The 14,755-nt window shown below is 48.5% G+C and overlaps 1 protein-coding gene across 1 annotated transcript in view; it reads right to left on the minus strand.

Moving 5' to 3' along the window:
- CCDC12 (coiled-coil domain containing 12) overlaps nucleotides 1-14,755 on the minus strand; it is a 49,416-nt gene that overhangs the window by 17,164 nt on the left and 17,497 nt on the right. The window contains exon 2 of the mRNA XM_082046779.1: nucleotides 1,727-1,797. Coding sequence (XP_081902905.1) covers nucleotides 1,727-1,797 — 71 coding nt within the window. The remainder of the gene's footprint in view (nucleotides 1-1,726; nucleotides 1,798-14,755) is intronic.

Raw genomic sequence — 14,755 nt, forward strand, 5'->3', positions numbered from 1 at the left:
CCTCATTTCCAAGATCTCGAGCTCCCGTTTCAGCTTTCACCCCACACCTCGGTGTCTTTTCCGGCATCAAACCCAACCCCGGCGCCTACAGAGACAATTCAGCCTCGGTGGCAGGTCTCAAAAGCTACTTTCGGCCCCAAACCCAGGTGGGATGTTCAAAAGAATAGCTGAATTTTAGGCTGGAAGTTAATCCCGAGAAGCAGCAAGGGTTTTGCTCCACTTTCTCAGCAGATCACACGTGCTTATTTGCAGCAGCATCCCCCACCGAGGAGCCTTCTAGCCCATGAAACCACGAGAAAAGGTCACATCCCGCGTCTTCAAACCCAATTTTACCCCCCGTCGTCACCAAAGGAGACCTGACGGTGTTTTTACCGGCAGGAAACCGAGCGCGGCGTCAGCCGGTCCTGCCGGGAGCGACGCTCTCGCCTCGGTTAGAGCTGCGCTCACATTTTCCGGCGACACGAGCGACCAGCGGTGGGTCGCGGTTACACAGCCACGTGCACGGAAAATCAAGTAAAATAACAATCCGCACTTAAAATGACACACATGCAGGGGAAGGAGATGCCGCAAAGGCTGCTGAACTCAGGGGGGGATAAACGCTCCTGATGGCACCAATTTCCCATCCGTAGCCCCGGAAAATCAGCCTCAGGCTCTTCCCCTTTATTCCCCCCTCTCAGATCACTTGCATCATGAGATCAAATAATAAAAAATATAACTTGCATGGTAGAGGACAAGGAAAGATCCTAATTAGCAAACAGGAGAGCAGCACCTGAACAATACAGAATCACAGAATCCCAGAGTGTCAGGGGTTGGAAGGGCCCTGGAAAGCTCATCCAGTGCAATCCCCCCATGGAGCAGGAACACCCAGCTGAGGTTACACAGGAAGGTGTCCAGGGGGTTGGAATGTCTGCACAGAAGGAGACTCCACAACCCCCTGGGCAGCCTGGGCCAGGCTCTGCCACCCTCACCCCAAACAAGTTTCTTCTCAGATTTAAGTGGAACCTCCTGTGTTCCAGTTTGCACCCATTACCCCTTGTCCTGCCATTGGTTGTCAATGTCAGTGTCTCCTGGAGATGTGGGGTCCACCTACACAGACACCGATCAAACACATCTAGTGGCATGTCAGCGCAGTGGTCGCCATCGCTCCTGTCCCGGCTGCCCTGCCCAGCTCAAGCGAACACCGAGCAGACTCTCTGCCACTGTGCGTACCCATTACCCCTTGTCCTATCACTGGCTGTCACCAGAAGAGCCTGGCTCCATCCTCCTGACACTCCCCCTTTCCATATTGATCCCCAGGAATGAGTCCCCCCTCAGTGTCCTCTTGTCCAGCTCCAGAGCCCCAGCTCCCTCAGCCTTTCCTCACCCGGGAGATGCTCCACTCCCTCCAGCATCTTGGTGGCTGCGCTGGACTCTCTGCAGCAGTTCCCTGTCCTGCTGGAACTGAGGGGCCACAACTGGACACAAGATTCCAGGTGTGGTCTCCCCAGGGCAGAGCAGAGGGGCAGGAGAACCTCTCGGACCTACTGACCACCCCCTTCTAACCCACCCCAGGTACCATTGGCTTCCTGGCCACAAGGGCCCAGTGCTGGCTCATGGTCACCCTGCTGTCCCCAGGACCCCCAGCTCCCTTTCCCCTACACTGCTCTCCAACAGGTTGTTCCCCAACTTATACTGGAACCTGACACACACACACACGAGAGGCAAGTGGGAATAAATAAATCATTACTTGTGCTTGACGGTCTCCTCCTCGTCATCTTCTCTAGGCTGCTTGTTCTCGCGTTCGCTGATGTCCTTATTCTGAAAGAAGGAGAATTTTACCTGTCAGGCACTGGAAATAACCCCAGAAACCCCTACCCAAGGGCACAGGACAAACAGCGCCACACGGTTTGGAATGATTTTTAAATGACGATACCTTTAAATTAAGCCCGTTTGTCTTTTTTCTCCCTTTAGGATTCTGCTTGTGCACCGATATCAACTGTTATTACCGGTAACGGCATCAACCCTGAGAGCAAACGGCGAATTGCAATCAATACCAGAGCTTAAAAACCACCGCACAGGTCCCTTTATTTTCTCCTAAGTAAGGATTTTGGGTGTTTTAACAGGTTGTGAAACGTGCCGGTAGAAACCAAACCATGACCAGCACAATGAAAGGGTCTCAATTCAGCTCCAGAAACACCATGTGGGACCATAAACCGATTTCTCTTGACCGGGGTGTCACGGTGTTGTGAAGAGGCTCATTTGGCATCGTCCAGACACCGCTACCAACAGCTTAATAGTTGGGTTACCAATTATACTTATTATCCAACCAGGCGCAGGTATCGAGCGTTCACAATAACGAGCTGGAAAGGGGTTGGGATGGTTTTTATATTGATTAACTCATTTCATTCAATCGCTGAACAAAGTATGTGAATATCCAAATCTACCCTTATTTTATAGAGTATATTCTTACAGCAGACACAATGAATGAACAACTTCATCAGAAGCTGCTGCTCTTCTAATTAACTCCTTCCTCATCCTCCAAATGAAAAGGAAAATACGGCCGCTCCAGCAGAAAACAGGTTAAGTCTTTATTTCCTTGAGTGTGGCTCATTCCAGGGTTATCACCCAAGTTACCTGAGAATAAATACACTTTATTTGTAATATCTGGCTACGATTCTCAGTCCCACAAACACACGGGGGCTGTTGTGCCAAAATTCATCTGCCTTTCCACAAGAACAGCTCGGAGACCACATAAACTAGTTTCAATAAATACCTATTCATGGCACCACAAAGGTTACCAGCCCATTCCTCCCAATTCAAAGAGATTAAACCCTCTGGGTCAGCCTGTTCAAAGCCTTTTTGTTTTAATCCTGAAATAGGTTTATATCTCTCTTGGGAAGATCACAAGGAAAAATCGATTATAACCAGAATACAACCAACATCACTTTCCGATCAGAAATCACTTCGATGAGTCGCTTGCTCTGTTAAAAGCTTCGCCGGAGAGTTCAAACATCTAATTAGCTTCAAAATTACATACCGACTAAATTATTCCCAACCTCTGAGAGGGCCGGAAAGGTTTCCCCGGCTCAACAGCTTATTTATCATGTGCATCTCGACTATACAAACTTTCCAACTCTATCCTGCAACCTGGGTTAAAAATTAGATGACGTGCAAACAGGGAGATGAGCCAGTTCTGGTTCGGGCTCGACCACGACCAGAGTTGTTCAGGTTCAGCTCCTGAGCAAAGGGCAAGAAAAACGGTCCCGTCGTTTTAGAAAAGAGAAAAATACCATTAAAATATATATATATATTTAGAAAGAAAATCGTTCCTAAAAACGATATTTACAGAATCACAGAATGGAGTGGGTTGGAAAAGACCTCAGAGATCATCAAGTCCAAGCCTTGGCCCAACTCCAGTCCACTGACCAGATCATGGCACTAAGTGCCATGTCCAATCTCAGTTTAAAAACCTCCAGGACGGTGAGTCCAGCACCTCCCTGGGCAGCCATTCCAATGCCTGACCACTCTCTCTGTAAAGAATTCCTTCCTAATCGCCAGCCTAAATTTCCCCTGGCAGAGTTGAAGCCCATGGCCCCTTGTCCTATTGCTGATGCCTGGGAGAAGAGCCCAATCCCCACCTGGCTAGAACTGCCCTTCAGGTAGTTCTAGAGAGTGCTGAGCTCACCTCTAAGCCTCCTCTTCTCCAGACTAAACAAGCCCAGCTCCCTCAGCCTCTCCCCATGGGGCTTGTGCTCAAGTCCCTTCCCCAGTCTTGTTGCTCTTCTCTGGACCCGCTCCAGCACTTCAATCTCTTTCCTTTAGTTCAGTTTCAACTCCCTGTTTGCAATTTTAAGTCCATATTTCGAGGGTCTTCTCCCGGTATTTATTTTTAAGACCTTGCGATACTTGCACAGATATTTTTTGATCAATAAAGACGGTGAGCTGGTCTGCGTAACCTGGGTGAGCTTCGTGCTACGTCACATTTCAACACACTTCATGTTATTTAAAATTGTGGGAAGCACCTTCTTGCACTCTGAAATCTCTTCTCATTCCTTTAACCTCTTCATACTTTAAGCTGGTAGAGCCCACATTCCCCTCGTTCTTGCTAGAATTTCATCCAGGAGGGTTATAAGCAGAACTGCAGATGTGGCCCCACCAGGACAGAGCCAAGGGGGACAATCACCTCCCTCCACCTGCTGCTCACCCTCTTCCTCATGTCCCCCAGGTCCCATTGGCCTCTTGGCCACAAGGACACGTTGGTGACTCATGGTCACCCCGTTGTTGACCACAACTCCCAGGTCCTTTTCTGCAAAGCTGCTTTCCAGCAGATCCCCCAAGATCCCTTTGCAGGGGTTCACTGGGTGCTGCGTGAGCTGCTCTCCCCAGCACATCCCATTCCCTCCCCAGCGTGTGCTCGGAGAAGATTGAGGCAGTACTTGTGGCTGTGAGGACAAACAAAACCAGTGTGGGGAGCTGCACCGAGCCAGCGTGCTGCAAAAGGGACGGGTTATCCCTTTCCTTCCCAAAATTCAGGTAGCTTGGAAACCTCTGTGTTCCTGCTCGCCACAACCCAAGGTGGAAAAGCCACTGGGATGTACAGCGTGTTTCAAAAAGGTGGACTCAGTTTCCTAGAATCACTGAGTCATTTTGGTTGGAAAAGCCCCTCAAATCATCAAGTCCAACCATAACCCACCCCAGCACTGCCCCATGTCCTGAGAACCTCATGTCCATCTGTCCAACCCTCCAGGGATGGTGACTCCAGCACTGCCCTGGGCAGCCTGTTCAATGCCCCACAGCCCTTTGGGGAAGAAATTGTTCCTAAATCCAACCTCAACCTCCCCTGGGCAACTTGAGGCCGTTTCTTTGTGTCCCTGTCTCCCCTCAGCTCCTGTTCTCCAGCTGAACCCCCCAGGTCCCTCAGCCGCTCCCATCACACTTGTGCTCCAGCCCCTCACCAGCTCCGTTCCCGTCTCTCAACTCGCTCCAGCACCTCAAGGCCTTTCTTGGCGCAAGGGACCCAAAACTGAACACAGGATTCAAGCTTTGACCTCACCAGCACCGAGTACAGTGGCACAATCACTTCCCTGGTCCTACTGGCCACACTGTTCCTGGCACAATCCAGGATGCTCTTGGCCTTTTTGGCCACCTGGGCACACACTGGCTCATATTCAGCCGCTGTGACCAACACCCCCAGGTCCTTTTCCAGCCGCTCTTCCCCAACCTGCAGCGTTCATGGGGTTGTTGAGACCCAAGCACAGGACCCGGCACTTGGCCTTGGTGAACCTCAGACCATTGGCCTCAGCCCATCGATCCAGACGGTCCAGATCCCTCTGTACGGCCTTCCCACCCTTGAGCAGATCAACACTCCCACCCAAGTTGGTGTAATCTCCAAATTTACTAAGGGTGCACTCAATCCCCTCATCCAGCCCATTGATAAAGACATTAAACAGAACTGGCCCCAGTACTGAGCTCTGGGGACACCACTCGTGACTGGATTTGTCCTGTTCACCACAGCTCTTTGGGCCCGGCTCTCCAGTTGGTTCTTTATCCATCACAGCTACACCATCCAGGACATGAGCTGCAGCTTCTCCACGAGAATGTTGTGGGATACAGTGTCAAAGGCTTTACTGAAGTCGAAGTGCACAACATCCACAACCTTTCCCTCATCTACTAGTTGGGTCACCTTGTCACAGATCTGGTCTGGTCGGGTTATGGTTGGACTCAATGATCCTGAGGGTCTCTTCCAACTGAAATGATTCTATGATTCTCCTGTACCTCAGCAGAACGGAAAACAGCATCATGAGGATGGTCACCATTTCCAACCTGTTCATCACTGACAAAAGTGTCCTTTAAATTACACCCCCTCCTGTCACCTGTCGCTAATCAGGATCCACCGGGCTGTGAGTGGAACACCGAGGTCTGAAATGGATTCCTAAGATCAGGCTTTCCCCCTCCCCGCCCCCAGCAAACAAAACATATTAAGGTTGGTTCCCTGTTTGCAAAAATAACGGCCCGTAAACAAGATTTTGGTTTCATGAGCAGAGTGATACAAACCCCTGGATGGGGGGCAGAGGCGGCAAAGGTGACGAGGCCACAAACCTCTGCGAAGAGGCTGCTCGTCACCGGCTCTCCAAAAAAAAGGGGTTCCTAAAGCAAAATGTGATGGATGTGGCAGAGGATCGCTGCTCCTCTTCCCATTGCTGAGGGTTTTCATTGTACCTCCAGCCAGGCTGTGCTGCCTTCCCCCCTTACACGCTCCCTACCCAGCGCTTACCGCGAGGGTTTCCTGTGCTGCTCCGCTTCACGCAAGCTGTAAAAAGGCAGAATTATAAGATAAGAGCGGCTTTAGTCCAGATTCCGCTGGAGGGAGTGTCACGGGTTTCTAAATGACACATAGAAATATAAATTGCGGCCGATTCGAAGCGTTTCTGGGTGGTTTCAGGCTGAAGCAGTGAGCGGGGGGCACGGTGGAGAAGATCCCGCCTCTGCTTTCCACGCTTCCTCACCCAAAATTCTGGGGTTTCCTGCTGGGTACGAAAGCTGAATTTCCAATTGCTCCACCAGAAAGAGGCGATTAAGGTGTTTGAGGCCTTAGAGACTGTGCCCAAGAGCAGGAGATGGAAAGGACCCATTCGGAGCTCGCAGCGGCTTGATCTTTGCTCCCCCTTCTATTATATCTCCTCTGTGAGCACCAGAGACACAGCCCATGGGTTGGCAATGCCCATCGCTTTGGGTGGCGATAGAGAAATTGTAGCATTATAGAATTGTTTTGGCTGGAAAAGACCCTCAAATCATCGAGTCCAACCGTTAACACTGTCAATAACCCATGTCCATGAGAACCTCATCTCTGCAAGCTTTACCTGCATCCCCTGCGCTCTCCAGGTGCATACCCTAAAAGTATATCCAAAATTCACATCAGTCTGAAATCACACAGCCAAATTCCGCGGGGAATACCTGAGCAGAACAGAGATGGCGGTGTTGAGAGCCATTAATAAGTAGACAAAAGGGTGGGGAATAACGTTCCCTTGATATTTTGCTCAGCGCAGAAGCAGGTGACCAAGTGCCCTTGCAAAGAGAAGCGATGGGGTTTGTGACCAACGTCTTCCTGGGCAGGGAGGAGGAGGAACGTCCCACTCCGGCCGCTCCTGCCGCTGCAGAACCTGAAACCCCGGGCGAGACGCGGAGCTGTGGGGAGGATCCTGTGCCCTTCGGGAGCGAAGGGTCGTCAAACAGCAGATCCCGTTACCGCGATCGTTAATTGATATGGAGGCGGCCTCTCGAACACGCAACTTCTCTTACAGCTCCGCGTTTTACCGCTGCCCCGTCTCTCTGCGGATTTATCCCGTCCCTCGGGGCTTTGACACAGCGACGGCGTCTTGAGGTTCTCTATTGCACTCTGAATTTCTTTCTTAAGATCTGTCGCTTCAACGTCCTCTCTGAGTATTTCTGTTTAACAACTGTGTCACAATCTTCTGTTTCCTAACACAGGAAGTATTAATATTGCTCCCCAAAACAGCACTTGCCCTAATTACCAGCTCATCCTTCAAGTGTTTCGATGCGTTTCCCTTCGCTCGCTGGTGGTTGCATCCCACAGGTGCACAGCAACAACAATCCGACTCTCACTATTTTTCGGTTCGACTTCATTTCAAACCTTAATGCCGCAAAAGGAGCCAAAAATAACCTTCTTGCCGTTCCACTTTCGCTCGAGCGATTCCTCTTTTCAAGGCACCCCGTGGCGAGGTGTTTATAATTCGCTGTAAGACATAAAGTTGGAGATGCGCACGAGTCTATGAGACCATTCATCAACTGCCTGCAAAAGTCATTCCCACCCTTCGGTCTCTGGAAAGAGACGCTCCAAAGAGAAGCTCCTAATATGAAAAAGCTTCCTCGCTTGTAGCCTCCTACCTATTTTAACTCACAGACGTTGCAACGCTTGGCTTGTAGCTTCCTACACAAAGACTTCTGCTCTGTGGCCTCCTGCTCTTCACAGAGATGAAAATAATCAAATCCACTGCATGTTCAAGGCATAAATCTGAGAAGATTTGCATCAGGTTGTCCCCAGAAGGGTGTCAGCCACCTTCCTGCAAGGCCTATAACAAGCTTTACATGAAATAACTAAATAGCTTGCGCTTCAGATGATGTCTGAAAGGTTCAGAAGCCAGGTCCTGCAAACCTGGGATGTAAACGATGTAATGGGACCTGTAAAAATGATGTTAAAATACAGGCCCAGGTTGCCCAGAGAGGTGGCGGATCATAAAATCACAGAGTAGTTGGGTTGGAAAGATGTCCCTGCTCATGGCAGGGGTGGCACTGGGGGAGCTGGGAAGGTCCCTCTAACCCAACCCATTCTATGATGCTCTGCTCACCATTAATCGCGTAAATTAATTGTATCAATAGTTTGTTCTCCTCCTGCCCAACGCCAGGCAGGGAGAACATCTGACAGTTCAACATTGAGAAATGGACAGTGACAATGTTGTAAAAGGGTTCTTTGTAAGCATGGTTGAGGATTGACACATAGCAGGAGGGCAGAGGAGACGACAACTTCTGGGTCATTACTCGGGAGACGAGTCCATCTCCTTCCACCACCCATGGTCCAGGCAGAAGCTTTATCTGCCTGCTAAAGAACAACAGGATTGACCTCCCATTGCAAAATATCAGGGTCCTCCAGCGTTTTGGGGAAAACATCCCTTCTTGTGTTCTACCCTTTCCTAGCCTTGAGGTGGGTGGTATCACTCACCAAGCAGGACATAAACCTGGAAGATCAGCAGAGAGGAACGCGGTGGCAGAACATGAACTTTGTCTATCGAATTACAAAGGAATTTACCTGCAGTAAAGCAAACACTCCGACCCATCGCGTGTTTCTCTGCATGCGGAGCAGGTCTTGGTGACCCACAAGAAGCATCTGCTGTGGGGAACGCAACATCTGGAGGAATATTCACCTTTCTGCAGGGCTTCATCATGTTATAATGATCTTCTTTCTTCTTTGATAAACCACCAGATGAACGTGGCTTCTTTTCCCCTATTCCCACTGACTTTTTAAGATGCCTCCACACGACTAAGAGAAATAATTGGGTGTAGAGGCCCCAAAACGCAACATTTCTGCCAGTTGACGATTCCTCGTTGACAGCTACTAAGTTATGGGTTCCCCAGGTCAGAGCTGTAATTTTTAAGCAATATTAACCTTTCAATAATCAAATTTACGTGACAAAAATGGCACTCGCTTTTTCTTACTCCTCGTTACAAGCACTGCAAATGAGGCTTTTTCACCATTCCGCTTCACACCTATGGTGGCCAAACTGACTTCATCCATGTTACCCTCCTTTTGCCTTTGCTTTTAAATAGTGGTGTTTTAGTAGCACTTTTCCAGCCCTTTGCAATTTATGCAGAATTCAGAAAGGATTTAAATCAAAATGCAGCAGGTCAACAATCTCTTCAGCTGATTATTTTCGGCTTCCTAGGTGCAAATTACCTACAAGTGCTGATTTTAAGTGTTTTTGCTAAATGTCTAATATCCTCTCATCACTGTTGGTCTGGCAAGCAGCTCATCATTCCCACATGACGCCAGTTTGTCACTTAACTCCTTCCCAAATACTTTATAAATTTAAGCATATATTTGTTTCCTTCTCTCCTCCTCCTCCTCTTCTATTCTCTTCTTCTCCTCCTCCTCCTCTTCTATTCTTCTCCTCCTCCTCCTCTTCTATTCTTCTCCTCCTCCTCCTCTTCTATTCTCTTCTTCTCTCTCCTCCTCTTCTCTTCTCCTCTTCTTCTCCTCTTCTATTCTCTTCTCCTCTTCTTCTGTCTCCTCCTCTTCTCTTCTCCTCTTCTTCTGTCTCCTCTTCCCTTCTCTCTCCTCCTCTTCTCTTCTTCTCTCTCCTCCTCTTCTCTTCTTCTCTCTCCTCCTCTTCTCTTCTTCTCTCTCCTCCTCTTCTCTTCTTCTCTCTCCTCCTCTTCTCTCTCCTCCTCTTCTCTTCTTCTCTCTCCTCCTCTTCTCTTCTTCCCTCTCCTCCTCTTCTCTTCTTCCCTCTCCTCCTCTTCTCTTCTTCCCTCTCCTCCTCTTCTTCTCTCTCCTCCTCTTCTTCTCTCTCCTCCTCTTCTTCTCTCTCCTCCTCTTCTTCCTTCTCTTCTTCTCTCTCCTCCTCTTCTCTTCTTCTCTCTCCTCCTCTTCTCTTCTTCTCTCTCCTCCTCTTCTCTTCTTCTCTCTCCTCCTCTTCTCTTCTTCTCTCTCGACCATCTTTTAAAAGCATTCCAAAATTCCCCAAATCACAAGAACTGAATTGCCACCTTTTGATATCTGCCTAAATTTCCCAATTTGCCTTTTTATCACTTTATTCCTGCCCAGCTTTTGAATCCCCCAGGCGATTAAGTTGTCCCTGTATGTTCGTATTAAATACAACCCAGCCATCCCCTGGCAACCCCTAAAAGTCAACAAAACCACCCGACGGCTTCTCCTCTTCCCTAATATCGACTTATTTTCCTTGGGGATTGAGCGGAATACTAACGATCTCCTTATCTTTCACTTAAGACTCAGGGGATGGTCACGTTACCCAGTCAAGTGCTTCTCTGGCACAAATAACTGTCTCTTTTGGAGGAGTTAAAACAAGGTCAGTGCTGGAATAAAAGCAAGTTTGATCTCTTGAGTTGAGCTGTTCCTATTCCCATTTACCAGCTGCCGAGAGCCCATGTAATGAAAAACACCAGACTTCTAATATCTCCAACAACTGGGACACTCCCAGGTCATAAAATCCAATTTTCCGAACACAACAAGGAAATAACTTCATCCAGGTAACGAGTATTCATCTTTGGTGGTTATATTCACGTTTCCTTTGGTATTCCTTGTACTGAAGGATACGTGGCGGTCAGAGTTACGGCGCTTTGGTCCGAGCGTGGCACGTCCTGGTGCTTTTCACTCCTTGTTTGCCCCGGATTGAAGCACCGATGCCCTTGAAACCTGGCACAGCAGCTGATGTTTCAAGGCGTTTAACGCCAGGACGCAAAAAGCCAAGTCGCGAAACGTCACCGCAAAGCCGAAGGTTTCCCTCAGCCATAAAACATGGCTTAAAACAAGCCATTTCCATTCTCTAAGTACCCAAAAATAAAGGATCTCATCATAAAATTTTACAGCAAAAGGCTCTGAATATAAAAACATCATTAAAGCATCAACAGTATCCAAGATCCATCAATATTCTCAAAAGCTGTTTGGAATCCATTTGCTCGTAGCCACCTTTGCGGTAATTGTATAAAAACCCGTGATTTTTAAAAGCTGGAGCTTCTGTGTCCCTGCTGCTTGTTCCTTATTGAAATCTTAATCCTGGTTCAGCCGGAGCTGGTTACTATGGAAATGGTTAAATCGGAGCCCGAACAATGTGACTTCCCGCAAGAAACAAACACAAGGCACAAAAAACCCGCTCTGAAAACTAAACACCTCGGTTTATGCGCCTGCCGCCCAAAAGATAACCTCGTGCTTCCAAAGGAAACAGATTTTTAATAGGTTTTTTTAATTAATAATTGCGTTGTTTATATAGTAAACAAGCAGAAATATTTCCTGCTTTCAAACCACTCCAAGTGACCCCAAAACGGCCGCGGTTTGCTGGTTTAAATAGACGCGTTATCACGATTTCTGAAGCCGCGTGTTTGCGTTGCAAACAGCAAAGCATGGAAAATGTTCCCGAGTTGCCGTCCCCAGGTGAAGTCAGTGGGACGAATAAGCCCCAGATCGGAACTACAGGCGTTTTCTTGAAGAAATTACATATAAAAACACCCGAGTTTCAATTAGATGTTCAGAGTTTGAGGGGAAAGAAATAGGAACTTCCGAGCAGGGATAAAATGATATTTGAAAGCCAGAACACTCGTTGAGGCCACAAAGAGCTGGAAAAGCCATGAACAAGCTTCTCCATCCCAAGACAACAGAAAAATCAATCATTACTTTCCATATAGGACACTGACAAAGCAAAATTAAAGATATGTAGAGGAAAAGCAATGGGAGGATTTGGCTGAACTCCTGCACACACGTAGTCTACAAGGTCCCTCTCATGGCTTTGTCTGACAGATGACCAAAGAAAACCACTTCACGCCAAATTTCCTCGGCATCACCCATTTCGGACCAATTCTTACCCTTCTTCTCCGGGCCCTGAAGAAGTTTAACTCTTTAATTCAATTAATTTAACTTAATTCTTTAATTTAATGCTCCATCTTCACCCCAGAATTTCTCGCCACACTGATGCAACCAACTCATCACGATTTGGCTCGGCACAAGAGGCTCGTCTGACATTGTTACTGATCTTGTTAACGACGGATACGTGGATGCATTGGTGTTGGCTGCATTAGGTTACTAGAGATGCTCCTGGTGGTTATTCAAGATGCTTTTGGTGGTTATTAGAGATTAGAGATGGTTAATAACCATTAAGGATGGTTATTAGAGGTGTTCTTGATGGTTAGTAGAGGTGTTCACAGTATTGTTGGGGTTGGAAGGGACCTCTGGAGATCATCCAGTCCAACCCACCTGCTCAAAAAGGGTCACCAGAGCAGATCACACAGGGTCACAGAGCAGATCACACAGGTGGGTCCAGGCGGGTTTGAATGTCTCAGAGCAGGAGACTCCACGCCCGCTCTGGGCAGCCTGGGCCAGGCTCTGGCACCTCCCAGCAAACAAGTTTCTGCTCATGTTCAGCTGGAGCCTCCTGTGTTTCAGTCTGTGCCCGTTGCCCCTCACCCTGGCGTTGGGCACCACTGAACAGAGTCTGGTCCATCCTCTGACACCCTGAGATACTGATCCCATTGATCACATCCCCCTCAGCTTCTCTTCTCCAGCTCAACAGCCCCAGCTCTCTCAGTCTCCTCATCACAAAGATGCTCCAGACCCCTCAGCATCTTTGTGTCCCGTGCTGGACCCTCTCCAGTAATTCCTTGTCCTTCTTGAACTGGGGAGCCCAGAACTGGACACAACTCCAGATGTGGCCTCACCAGGACAGAGCAGAGGGGGACAATCACCACCCTGACCTGCTGCTCACACTCTTCTTAACGCACCCCAGGTCCCATTGGCCTCTTGGCCACAAGGGCACATTGTTGGCTCATGGTCACGCTGTTGTCCACCAGAACTCCCAAGTCCTTCTCTGCAGATCTGCTTTCCAGCAGCTCAAGCCCAACCTGTACTGGTGCTGGGGTTGTTCCTCCCCAGGTGCAGGACCCTGCGCTGGCCCTTGTTGAACTTCATCAGGTTGTTCTCTGCCCAGTCCAGCCTGTCCAGGTCTCAGGATGGCAGCACAGCCTGTGGGGTGTCAGCCCGTCCTCTCAGTTTGGGATCATCAGCAAAGTGGCTGAGGGTGCACTCAGTGTCCTCATCCAGATCATTGATGAACAGGTTGGAGAAGGATGGACTTAATACTGACCTTTGGGGAAGCCCATGAACCATAGGCCTCCAACCAGACTCTGTACCGTTGACCACAACCCTCTGAGCTCTGCCATCCAACCAGTTCATGATCCATCTCACCACGCGTTCATCCAACCTGCACTTCTTGATCTTGCCGATGAGGATGTTGTGAGAGATGGTTCTGCCGCTGCCCTCAAATCTGGTGGGAATGGCAAGTCTTCTCCCAATCCCTGTGCCAAAATCCTCCTTATTAACGCTAAATATGATCGCATTGAACTCCCGGTGCAAAAACACAGCAGGTTGTTAAGAGATGCCATCGCGACCCTTCGGTGGGAGCCACACCACACTGGTGGGGAAAGGCTCACGCGTTGTGGGAGACCAGATGGAGCTGTCTATTTGCAAAAATACTTTAAAAAAATCCAATAATTAACATTTGAGAGGTAAAGTGGTGCTTTTCTGAGCTCTGAGCACAAAAATCCCTCCCCTAAAGGAAATCTGCACGACCAGAGTCACCACTTAAAAGGAGCAAATGCCCATTAGGGATTAACTTAACTCCTGGTCTCCAGGGACATGTATCAGAAATTGAAATTGTTATGGGTTCTGCGGGCTGTATTTGGAGCGTTGACAAGACACAACCAGCAGAGCAGAGCGTTACAGCTTGTCCTGCCAACGGGACAAGTTCTTCAGTTGAATTTGACAGGTTAACGTGCTCACAAGAGCCATCCCGGCCTCCAATAAAAGCTTTTGATTTACAGGACACAACACTTGGCAACCAGCTGAATCCTCCCCAAAAACAAGGGGGTTTAACTTGAGAATTCAGGGTCTGTGCCAGCGAAACCATGTGGCTACTTCAACCCCATCACATCTTTGCCAAGTCATAGAAATCCCTTCTATGACCCAGGAAATGAAAAATAACCTTAAAAGAAACCACCTGTAATTCATATTGAAGCTGAGACCCCACCAGTGCCTTGAACAGCCAGGGATGACGTCCCAATTTTCTCCTTGTTCTCTGGGCTTGCATTTTAGAGGCATTTCAGTGGGTTAATAAGTCACTTCTGTTGCCCTCGGATAAAAGCAGAAACAAATCCAAAGGCTCCACATGGCCGGTTTCAATTCTCCAAGGAAGAAAAGGAAAAATAATTAAAAAATAAAATAAAATTAGCAAGACGACAACCGGGTTTGTGGTTACGCACCAAGACTTCGCTGAAAGGTAAAACGTTTGCTGCGGCCAAGAATTTCCACGCGTGAATCCTCCCAAATCCATATTTATATTTAAAAATAAAAGAAATTGAGATAAACCACGCAGAGTTTCACGGACGTAAATCACGGCTTGGTGTTCGCTAATTAAGCGGTGCCGCTCAGGCGCGGGACGAACCCAACGCTGCGTGTTTGGAGCTGATGATTAACCTG

This window comes from Streptopelia decaocto (genome assembly GCF_964273445.1).
Source record: "Streptopelia decaocto genome assembly, chromosome: 2".
Classification (NCBI taxonomy): domain Eukaryota; kingdom Metazoa; phylum Chordata; class Aves; order Columbiformes; family Columbidae; genus Streptopelia; species Streptopelia decaocto.